The sequence below is a fragment of the Elaeis guineensis genome, chromosome 15 (genome assembly GCF_000442705.2).
Source record: "Elaeis guineensis isolate ETL-2024a chromosome 15, EG11, whole genome shotgun sequence".
NCBI classification, from domain to species: domain Eukaryota; kingdom Viridiplantae; phylum Streptophyta; class Magnoliopsida; order Arecales; family Arecaceae; genus Elaeis; species Elaeis guineensis.
The window spans coordinates 57,366,650-57,378,445 of NC_026007.2; the positions used below are offsets into that span (position 1 = coordinate 57,366,650).

General features: G+C 47.5%; 1 protein-coding gene across 2 annotated transcripts; it reads right to left on the reverse strand.

The window, feature by feature from the left end:
* Positions 1-827: 827 nt before the first annotated feature.
* On the reverse strand, positions 828-4,694 carry LOC105058007 (uncharacterized). 2 transcript variants are annotated; one of them, XM_073249472.1, is made up of 3 exons: positions 4,391-4,694; positions 3,914-4,042; positions 828-1,203 (listed from the first exon to the last, which is right to left on the reverse strand). In XM_073249472.1, exons 1-3 carry the CDS (start codon positions 4,638-4,640, stop codon positions 1,049-1,051), a joined length of 534 nt encoding a protein of 177 aa, XP_073105573.1. In that variant the 5' UTR covers positions 4,641-4,694; the 3' UTR covers positions 828-1,048. The 2 variants fall into 2 exon arrangements, with proteins under 2 accessions (XP_073105573.1, XP_010939061.1); XM_010940759.4 differs by having other exon boundaries at positions 3,920-4,042; positions 4,391-4,693.
* Between the last annotated feature and the right edge of the window lie 7,102 nt (positions 4,695-11,796).

The following is an 11,796-nucleotide window of genomic DNA, read 5'->3' on the forward strand; positions in this document are numbered from 1 at the left end:
TCAATGATAATACTTACCTGTCATGAACAGTTTGTTTCATCAAGCAGTATATTGATTGTGATGCAATCAGTCCCAACCTTCAACCCTCAGATGTCAGCATTTATAACATATTGATATTCTTATTTTAACAATCATAATGAATAGATGGAAGTTAGACATCAATTCACTTTATTATATGATGGATGAAGTATAAAATGCATGGTGGAAGAAACCAATTCCTTCAATTCAATTGAAGCACATTCTCACCAAAAAACTAGACTCTCTTTGATTAGATCTTCCACAGTCAAGGCCTCGCTTAATATCCTTTTGTTTCTCTCCTCCTATTTCCTCCATCACACTGCCGTCAATAACGTATCCCAGCCAATCCTAATATTTTAATTTTACTTGCTCATATAGCATTATCTTCAGTGTAAGGATTGGTGTTGGATAGTTTCCTCCCTTTGGTCCCCTCCTCCAGTCTTCTATCCTACATCATAACACCACCTCCAGGTGGTAAAGCCAAAGGCCTTTTTTTTTTCTTAGATAAGCCAAAGACTCTTTTAGAACACTCCTTTACTGCACTGGAATCTTCTTTAATACTTTAGCCTATAATAAATACTTCAGCGTAGCCAGTATGCAAGATAGCTTACTTGGTGAAGAAAGCTAATAGCACACAGGTGACTTGAAAGAATGGCAACATGCTTTCTTGTTGGACCACGGACGCTCAAAGCACATTGGACATGGGAGCTTTATGCCTGTTCCTAGCAGCATAGGTACTTCTGAACTGATTCTGGCCTGTGATTGCCAAAACAGACATATCACACACTGCATTGTTAACCATGTGAATGTCACTGAACTAAAAATATGTTTGATTCTTGAATGCTGTTGTAACCCAGTGCTCAAATTATTTTCGTTTGCGACATTTTTTTTTTCCTCCAAAAGAGAAAAACATGACATAAAGGAAACTATTAATGATCTTTCAGTACAACAACAAATAGCAGCAGAAAATCATGCTGCGTTCGGTGCAACAAGATGATGAACAGATGAACAATAAGATTGCCACTGCATGTCATGATGTTTCCTTGTATGGTAACTCGCAAGCAGCCAGCGGGTTCTTTGACTTCACCTGACCCAGCATTTCAGCAACAGTTCTGCAGCGACACTGATTTCCTGGACGAATGACATCCCCATAGACAGCCATCTCAATTATATCAAGCTCCTTATCTGCAAGGAAAAGTTTCATGTAATTCTATACAGGTCAAAAACCATCAGAGCCTCAAAAAGGAAAATGGTATTAATGATACAATATATGGGAATTAACACATCACCACCATGATCATTCATTCAGGTGATGATGTTCACTAAGATTGAACCTGATGGCTTGCTGATCTCTGAAAACATTGCAAACCTGGATTAGCTTGGTACAACATTTTATAGATAGCAAACCGCTACAAGTGCAAATGTGATCACAAAGTTTTACAACGTACATCAGGTTCACTAAGATTGAACCTGATGGCTTGCTGATCTCTGAAAACATTGCAAACCTGGATTAGATTGGTACAACATTTTATAGATAGCAAACCGCTACAAGTGCAAATGTGATCACAAAGTTTTACAACGTACATCAGGTTCACTAAGATTGAACCTGATGGCTTGCTGATCTCTGAAAACATTGCAAACCTGGATTAGATTGGTACAACATTTTATAGATAGCAAACCGCTACAAGTGCAAATGTGATCACAAAGTTTTACAACGTACATCATCCTTATGGACTATCCTTTGCCACTCATGTGAAGGGCTACATCCTCAGTCTACTCCAATTCCAAAACTTGAACCATGGTCGCTTCAGCTCCTCCCTGCCTCTTCTTCCACTCATTCAATGTAAATAGGAAGCCCTCTCTCTGCTGATAATCCATTTAGTCTTTGTTTTGTGGTCCATGCTTAATAAATTTTATTTAATCCTAATACCATCAATCCTAACTTTACCAATGTAAATGCCTTGGAAATATAATCCTATATTGACCACAAGATTCTAACTCCTTTTCATCCCATTTAAACCTACAATCTTGCCACACAGAATTGCCATAAGTATTTATGTCTTAAAACAGCTTTCCTCAAATTGGACCATTATGTCTGCATGACAAATAAATCACAAGAATAGCTCCTCTTCATCTCGTTTGCTTAAATCAAATGTGCCTTTGAAAACCATTCCACTCTTCTATGATATAGGAATAAGCTAATTGTAAACAAATGAAAAATCAGGTTAACATTAGTCTGACAGTTTCAGCATTATTTATCATCATTTCATGACAAGATGCCAACATATAACCAACTGTCCCCCGTTTTTTGTCATCTGGACAAGGCATCATAATTACTGGTATCAGTTCACATTCTCAAGCCATTAGACTACATGTTAACCGCGCCACCATCACCAAGCATGAGAAAAAAGATTTAAAAGGTTCAGAAGTGCCAATAGATGTGGCCATTATGGAGGGAGGGGGGTGTGGGGTAAGCAATTAGAAATCATTAACGATAAATTCCATGTATCCCCCCATTTCACTTGAAAAATGCATTCCACATGACATCTTTTCCTTCGATTATAAATTAACAATAAATCATCCACAGTCCACAGAAAACACATCACATGATATGCCTTCTTGCATATCAATAGCCTTTTAGTTATAACATGTAAAAATACTAGGGTTCAAGGCTGACCCTTGGAGACTGAAAATCTGCTGTCAATGTCATATCTACTCATACCAGCACAGTTTTCCTTGAATGATCACTTCTTATAATCATTATTTATCCAATGTTTGCTCTGTCTTGATCGACAAAAAAGCAGTATGAAACACAATTTCTAGTTCTTCTTTGCCTATGTATGCCTAACAGTACAGTTTGATAAATTCAATATAAGTTACGGAAAGCAGTTTAGGCTCTCCCTTCCTCTGTCCCTCAAGTCAATATGGTTTTGGCATCCTTTCATCATGCACCAAGACTGGGTGCTTTTAGCTCATAGTTGTCTGTGCATAGCCCGAGCCCTTATTAAACAACTTTTGAATGTATCCTATACATCTTCCCCTAATCTTCCATCTTTGACCAGTATCAAATAATCTTAAGCTTCATTTTGTATAACGTGACTTACATCTTTAGTTCTCTCTCTAGACAAACTTAATGAATTCTTGTTTTCCATTCATAGGCAACACATTTTGCCAATGATAGCCCTTAGAAATACTTTTTCATAATCTTCCAAGCATGTTGTCTTATATTTCTCTTGTGCCTTCCTGACCATCTGATACAAAATTACATCACCATTCTAGATGTTTCAAGCTAAACACAGATTAGTTTTGGCTGAATATGATCCAAAAAATACCCCAGTTGTTTAGATTTAGGCAATTTTGGCCCAATGCTACTGAAACAAACCCCCAAAGCTGAATCACAGATCTAATGGGCAAACACACTCCTTGGGTTTGTTTCCTTGTTTCTTTAGTTGAATGTGGAAAACGTTTTCATAGGCAATATTCCATGGTTTCACACCGTTTCAGCCTGAAATAAGTCAAACGATATGGAACTTCCAAAACCAAATGCTGGTAAAAATCATGGCCCAAAATCAAAATGCTAACTTTGAACCAAAGTCTTCACTTTTATAAAATTTGATACTATCAGCACCTTTATTAAACTTGTACAGACACTTCCCTCTATTGAAGCCCAATGCTTCAATGATAATCTGCAGCTCAGTAAATGCAGGCTATGCATGATTTGCCCTCATTACTTTTAAGTCTTAGAAATTCAGGTTTCCTCCATAAAAAACATCTGAGAATATCATCACAAGCAATACAAACTTCCAAAGCAGCTATAGAAACAAAGATAATATAGCTTACAAAGAGTTCAAGCTAAGAAGAAAGAGGGCAAAGAAAATGAAGGCAATGAACACACAGAAACCTGTGAACTTGATATCACATGAGAAACCCTCCAGTTCAGCTTTGTCCACCCACTTCTTATCTGACTTAAACCTGTTCACCCTCGTCTGAAGGATTTGGCAGTTCTCTGCCGTCGACTCCCCACCTACAAAAATCCCTCGTCACTCACTTCTATTTAGCATTCAATAAAAACTCCAGAAATAAAAATTAAAAAAAAAAAGACATATTTTAACCCAAAAGTGGCTTTAAAAAACAGTTTAAACCTAGGAATAGGCCCAATATCGATGCGATATAAGCAACAAAGAGATCCCAAATTGCAAGAAAAAAAATCAAAAACCCATTTTTATCCATCGCGAGGCTTTATGATGATAAAAAAGGCAAAACCTTTCGCTTCAAAATCAAAAGTAAAACTAAGAAAGAAGCCAATGCGAATCGAAAGAATCGAAGCCAGGATTGAGTGAACGATGGATGGATGTGTTGATGGATACGGTACCTTTGGAGAAGGGGATGATGTGGTCGTACTCGTAGCAGAGGCAGCCGTGGCAGTGCCAGAAGCGCTTGCAGACGACGTTGCCAGCGGGGTCCTTGCGCCACCGCTCCGGGTGGCGGCCGGGCACCACCTCCGCCTTGGCCCAGCACAGGTCCTTCGCCTTGGCGTCGAAGAACCTCGGCCGCTCCCTCATCCTCACCCCCTCCTCCACGTGATGATCCCCGCCGCCGCGACGAGGAGAAGAAGAGCTCATCTCCGCCTCTCTCTCGATCACCCTCTCTCCCCAAAATCCTAAGCCTCGATTATTATTATTATTATTATTATAGTTGGAAGTTGATTCGGTTCTCATTGAGTTGATCTCCGCTCCATCCCGATTGAAAGATTTGAACCGTTAGATATAATCTACAATCTTTAAACTAGTTAAATATCAAAAATTATTTAATTTGCAGTCCATATTCTGCATCAAGCCGTCAAAACATCTATATATTCCATATTATTTAAATTAAATATATTCTATATTATTTAAATTATTTAATTTTTAACTGTATGATATATAATTAGAAATCTTTACATCACATAATTTTCCTCCTAAAAATGACACCTAATGACTCAGATTATCAGTACTAAATAAAATAACAGCATCCATCTAATGACCGGGCCGTAGCTAACATAGATTGACGCGGTTCCTTCTTCACTCTACCTTTTTGTTAGTCTTCGGAGTAGGAGTTTAAGTTCAAGCATTGCTTATTATTTTTTCAAAAAAAATACTTATCATATTATTATTTTTTTTATAAAAATTATTTGTTACAATATTACAAAAAATAAATTAAATCTAATTTCAAATTAATTTATGTGGAATTTTTTGATCAACTTAATAATTCTAGGCCAAGTCAACATTTGTCATAAGAAATTGAGCTTAATAAAACTTGACTCAAGTTTGTTTTTAGCTTAAAATTTAATTAAAAATTAATTAAGATTAATGTTAAACCAACCTAATGTATCTACAAACGAAATTAGAATTGAAATAAAAATTTGAATTAATAGAGAAGAATAGGGATTGAGTTCTATATAAATTGGGCAATTTCCATTTCAACCTAGAATCAAAATCGGAATGGAATTCCTCTCACCCAAATAGTTAGAATGAGAGTCACCCATTCTCATTTCGATTTCAGACCCCCACTTTTCCTAACTAAGCACCCCTAATACTATCATAAAATAAACTTTTTGATGTATAAATAATATCTGAGAATTAGCCATTTCAACATTCAAACAGGTTTTTTTTAAAAAAAAAATATCTCTTTTCAGACCAATTTTGGGAAGAGACAGGTCTCCACTATGTAATTTAGGAACAATCATGATTGATAGAAGGAGTCTCTCCAGTTCAACCGAACTCTTGGACACCCTGATTCAAAGAACACTATCAAATTGAACTTCCCCACTCCTGCTCGCTAAGCAAAGAAATAAACCAAAATTTTGCCAAAAATATCCACGCAATATAATAATAGACTTAACTAGATTGTGAAAATAACACAACTACATTGCTATAAACTACAAAATGAAAATATCTTTCATCAACGTCGCTCCAAGTGAGCCAATAAAGTTAGGTCATTAAAGCTAGTAAAATACACGGCTTAAGCCAAACTCGTAGGGCACTGAGATAATCTTTCTCCTTAGCGACATAGCGTCTCTTGTTAATTATCATCGTTCTGGGTTACAATGAGTTAAATAAAAATGTATTTCTTATCTTCTTGTAGAGAGCGTATGGGGTAGCTAGTAACAAGTAAGACAGCCCGTGAAGCCAAAGATAACATGTTAGGATTATTACCAAAAATACGTATCAAAGTCCTCTAACCAAATCCACAAACTTGGTGTTGGGGGATACCGACCGACCGACCGACCGATTATCGGAGGGCCCGACCGGCTGGCGGCCCGACCACCGACCGACCGACCGACTATCGGAGGGCCCGACCGGCTGGCGGCCCGACCGACTAACCGACGGCCCGACGAACGACTCTGACTGGCCGATCGTAAGTCGGGCGACAGGCCAACGGACGCCATCAGCGGCTAACTGCGGCCATTCCACGGTCCATTCCCGACCGACTAAACCCAGAGGTCCGGTAGCCGACCCACTTGAAGCTCGCCGACCGACGGAGGAGTCCGACGCCACTCTGCTGGCCACCGACCTTGGGTCGGCCGACTCCACCAACCGCCGTACGGCCGCCAGACGTTGTCAGCTCTGACACGGACATGCGGCACAGTTACCTAGGGGCATTGTCCCGCCGAGAGCCGGGTCAACCCTGGTGATTAGACGGCTACACGGCGACATGACGTTTTCACGGCGGCTCTGACAGCCTACAGTGAGTTGACAGTTCCTCACTTGTCCGCGCCATTAATGATGGCGCCATACCGCGCTCCACTATATATACCGGGGAAGGCAACAGTGCAAGGGGTCGATCCGCCCGTCTCTCCCACATACGCAGGCTCGCTCCTCTCTCTCTCTCTCTCTCTCTCTCCCTCTCAGAGCTCTCTGTCTGCATTTCACTGTTGCCCAGTCACCTCTCTGACTTGACCGTCGGAGGGTCCCCGCCGGAGCCGCCTCCGGTCAGTGCGGACTTCCTTTTGCAGGTGCACGCTTCCCGACGATCGGGCGACGAGACGATTGGCCGCAACAGATTGGCGCGCCAGGAAGGGGACAGCATGACAAAGACAAGAGCTCAACGATCGAGAGTCACTGGGTCGGCAAGGCGCTCTTCCCGCCAGGAAGAGGCCTCTCCACCACCACCGGCGGCGGAGCCTAGCTCTCCGCACCCTGCAGTGACCACGGAGGCCCAGATTGCGGCCATCGTACGGCAGATGACCGTACTGACCGACGTAGTCAAAAGTCTCCAGCAACAACCGGCGGCCCGACCTATGCCTTCCAGGAGCAGCCGCCGACGGCCGCGCCGACCCCTGTCGCCTCCATGCGAGCGCTCTCAACAGCGCTCCCACGGAGAGGAGGAGGGGCGACCACGGCGCGACGACCGACGGTCTCAGCGGCCCTCTCCTTCCCCGTTGGAACGGGCGAGGAAGGAAAAGCGGCCGCGCACACCGTCGGCCTCTCTTTCAGAATCCTCCGGAGGCTCCACTCTTGGGGTCTCCCAGCATCGACGAGCGGACGACTACGAGCGACGGTTCGAGGAGATCGACCGCCGGCTCGCCCAACTGCAGATGGACGGCCAGAAGTCTTCGAACGACGTCGACTTCCAGACCGCCCAGCCTCTCTCTCGACTGGTCCTCGATGAGCCGATTCCCAGTCGGTTCAAAATGCCGAACGTGGAGCCATACGACGGCTCCACCGACCCAGTCGACCACCTCGAGAGCTATAAAGCTCTCATGACAATTCAAGGGGCAACCGACGCTCTTTTTTGCGTCGGCTTCCCCGCCACACTTCGCAAGGCTGCCAGGGCTTGGTACTCCGGTCTTCGATCGGGCAGTATCCATTCCTTCGCGCAGCTCGAGCACTCGTTCGTGGCCCATTTCAGCACCAGCCGAAAGCCGCCGCGAACGTCGGATAGCCTTTTCTCCCTCAAGCAGGGGGAAAACGAGACGCTCCGACACTTCGTGGCGCGATTCAACGCGGCCACGCTCGAGGTCCGGGACCTCAACGAAGACATGGCGGTTTCAGCCATGAAGCGGGGCCTGAGGTCGTCCCGATTTACTTATTCTCTGGACAAGACCCTCCCCCGGACATACGCCGAGCTACTGGAGCGCGCATACAAGTATATGCGCGCGGACGAAGGAGCGTCCGACCGACGCTTGGTCGAGCCCAGGGGTCCGAAGGAGAAGCGAAGAAAAGGTCGGGAGCCCGCCGAACCAAGCAGGCCCCCGGCCGATAGTCGGCTTTCTCCACCCCGACAGATCCAAAAATCACCCCGCCGACAGACTCCGAGGTCGGTGCGTCCCAGGTATGACTCCTACACTCCTCTCTCCGCTCCCCGTGCGCAGATCTTGATGGAGATCGAAGGGGAAGAATACCTGCGACGGCCTCCGCCTCTGAAGGCAAAGGGCCTCGACCATCGGAAGTACTGTCGGTTCCATCGGAGCCACGGCCACGACACCGAGCGATGCATCCAGTTGAAGGATGAGATCGAAAATCTCATCCGCCGGGGGTATCTCGGCAAGTTTCGAAAGGGTCCGCCGACCCGACCGACTGCCGATCGACGCCCCCAGCCGACTGAAGAGGCACCAACTAACCAGCCGACGGCTGGAGTCATCAACATGATCTCCAAGCGGCTGGGATCGGGGACGTCTACAGGGGGGGAGCCGACGAAAAAGCCGCGCCCGGACGACGTGATTACCTTCTCAGAAGACGACGTTCGGGGCATCCAGACTCCCCACGACGACGCTGTTGTTGTGTCGGCGACAATAGCCAATTATGATGTAAAACGAATTTTTGTTGATAATGAAAGTTCGACAAATATTTTGTTTTACTCGACCTTTTCCCGAATGCGACTACCGACTGATCGACTTAGTGGGGTCTCCACCCCCTTGATCGGCTTTGCCGGAGACACCGTCACGACCGAAGGAGAAATCACCCTGCCCGTGACGGTCGGTGCCGAACCACGGCAAAGAACGGTCTCCCTCATTTTCGCGGTCGTCCAAGTTCCTTCGGCCTACAATGCCATACTCGGGCGACCCGGACTGAACGCCCTCAGGGCGATCGTCTCGACGTACCATCTCCTTGTTCGATTCCCGACCAAAAACGGAGTCGGAGAGATGCGCGGAGATCAACAGCTCGCCCGACGATGCTTCCAAATCTCCGCCCAAAGCGACGAGACAAAGGATCCCCTGACAATCGACAAACTGGATCAACGGGAGGAGGAAGAGCGGGGTTCGCCGGCCGAGCAGCTCGAGGCGATCCCGGTAGGAGAAAATCCTGACAGAAAAGTTTGGGTCGGGTCTCAATTGCCCGACACCGAACGACACCGACTGGCGGAGTTGCTGACGGCCAACGATGACATATTCGCATGGTCGGCAGCAGATATGTCGGGCATCCCTCCAGAAACAATTACTCACCGACTCAACATCGACCCGACAATGAAGCCGGTGAGGCAGAAGAAAAGGTCCTTCGCCCCAGAAAGGCAGAAGGCCATTGACGAAGAAGTGGACAAGCTGCTCGAAGCAGGCTTCATTCGGGAATCCACGTATCCCGATTGGCTCGCCAATGTCGTCATGGTCAAGAAAGCCAACGGGAAATGGAGGATCTGCATCGACTATACCGACCTCAACCGAGCATGCCCGAAGGATAGCTTTCCACTCCCGAAGATCGACCAGCTGGTGGATGCGACGTCCGGATTTCGGCTGCTCAGCTTCATGGACGCCTTCGCCGGGTACAATCAGATCCGGATGGCGCCTGAAGACGAGGAGCACACCGCGTTCGTGACCCCCAAGGGCCTCTACTGTTATCGGGTGATGCCCTTTGGATTGAAGAATGCCGGTGCCACCTACCAGCGACTCGTCAATAAGGTCTTCAAAGACCAGATTGGGCGTAACATGGAGGTGTACGTGGACGACATGCTGGTAAAGAGCACGCAGATCCCGGACCATGTTCAGGATCTCGAGGAGACCTTCCGCACCCTTCGATGACACCGAATGAAGCTCAACCCGACCAAATGCGCCTTCGGGGTGACCTCGGGGAAGTTCCTCGGATTCCTCATTTCTCAGAGAGGGATCGAGGCCAACCCTGAGAAGATAAAGGCGATCCTCGACATGCGTCATCCGAACACCAAGAAGGAGGTCCAACAACTGAACGGAAGAATCGTCGCTCTTAGCCGATTCATTTCCCGATCAGCTGAAAGGTGCCTCCCGTTCTTCAAGACCCTGCGCCAGGCGAACGGTTTCTCTTGGTCGGATGAATGCGAACAGGCCTTTGAAGGCCTGAAAAGGTACCTGGCTTCCCCGCCGCTGCTCGTAAAGCCGCAGGTCGGGGAGACCTTATATCTCTACTTGGCCACATCTTCTGAGGCGATCAGTTCGGTGCTCGTTCGGGAAAACGAGTGCCGAACCCATCAGCCCATCTACTACACCAGCAAAGTACTCCACGGCGCCGAAGCCAGATACTCAGAGACGGAAAAGATGGTTTTTGCCCTGACCGTCTCCGCGCAGCGGCTCCGACCATACTTCCAGGCCCACGCCATCGTGGTACTCACCAACCAGCCCCTGAGGGCCGTACTGCGCCGACCCGACACATCCGGACGACTCGCTAAGTGGGCAATGAAGCTTAGCGAGTTCGACATTCAGTACCGACCGAGGCCTGCCTTGAAGGCTCAGGTCTTGGCCGACTTCATCGCTGAATGCCCGACGACCGACCGAAGGTCGGGAGCTGAAGGCCCGGGACGAGATTCGGTCTCTGAGCCAGACCCGATCTCCACCTGGGTACTTCACATCGACGGAGCCTCCAACGCTCAGGGAAGCGGGGCCGGGCTCCTGCTCACGAACTCGGATGGGGTAGTCACCGAATACGCCCTCCGGTTCGACTTCAAGGCCTCCAACAATCAAGCCGAATACGAGGCACTCCTCGCGGGCTTGAGGATGGCGAAGGAACTGGGCGTCGACAGCCTCCGGGCATTCTCCGACTCTCAGCTGATCGTGGGGCAGGTCAAGGGCGACTTCGAGGCGCGAGATCCGACCATGATCAAGTATCTTCAGAAGGTAAAGGATCTCGTGGCCCGCTTCGGGCATTTCGAGATCTCCCACATCCCCAGGACGGAGAACGCCCGTGCCGACGCTCTCTCCAGATTGGCAACGTCGGCCTATGATTCTTTGGGTCGGACGTTTGTCGAAAACCTCCAACAGCCGAGCATCGATCGGGTCGAAGAAGTACAGCAGCTAACGTCTGAACCAAGTTGGATGGACCCGATCGTCCGGTACCTGTCCGACGGGACCAGTCCCGAAGATCCCGCGGAGGCCAAGCGACTCCGATGGTCGGCGTCACAATATGTGATCATGGACGGCCGACTCTACAAGAGGTCGTTCTCCCTCCCTCTGCTCAGGTGCTTGGGACCGACCGACGCTGACTACGCCCTCCGAGAGGTTCACGAAGGAATTTGCGGGAATCACTTGGGGGGCAAGTCCTTAGCCTTCAAGGTCTTACGACAGGGCTACTACTGGCCGACCATGAGGAAGGATGCGGCAGAGTTGGTCCGAAGGTGCGAGCCATGTCAGAAGTATGCCAATATTCAGCACCAACCGGCCAGCCAAATCACTCCCATTGTCGCTCCATGGCCCTTCGCTCAGTGGGGAGTCGATATTCTCGACCCCTTCCCACCGGCGTTGGGCCAAAGGAAGTTCATCGTTGTCGCCATCGACTACTTCACGAAGTGGGTCGAGGCCGAGCCCTTGGCGCAGATCACCGAGCGGAAGATGGAGGA

What these genes read in the sequence shown, in the direction of transcription:
- LOC105058007 (XM_073249472.1), bottom strand. Translation starts at nt 4,640, where the DNA reads ATGAGCTCTTCTTCTCCTCGTCGCGGCGGCGGGGATCATCACGTGGAG. An exon ending in CATCATCCCCTTCTCCAAAG is followed by an intron (nt 4,043 to 4,390) that starts GTACCGTATCCA and finishes GGATTTTTGTAG; the next exon opens with GTGGGGAGTCGACGGCAGAG. An exon ending in TATCAAGTTCACAGGTTTCT is followed by an intron (nt 1,204 to 3,913) that starts GTGTGTTCATTG and finishes TTTTCCTTGCAG; the next exon opens with ATAAGGAGCTTGATATAATT.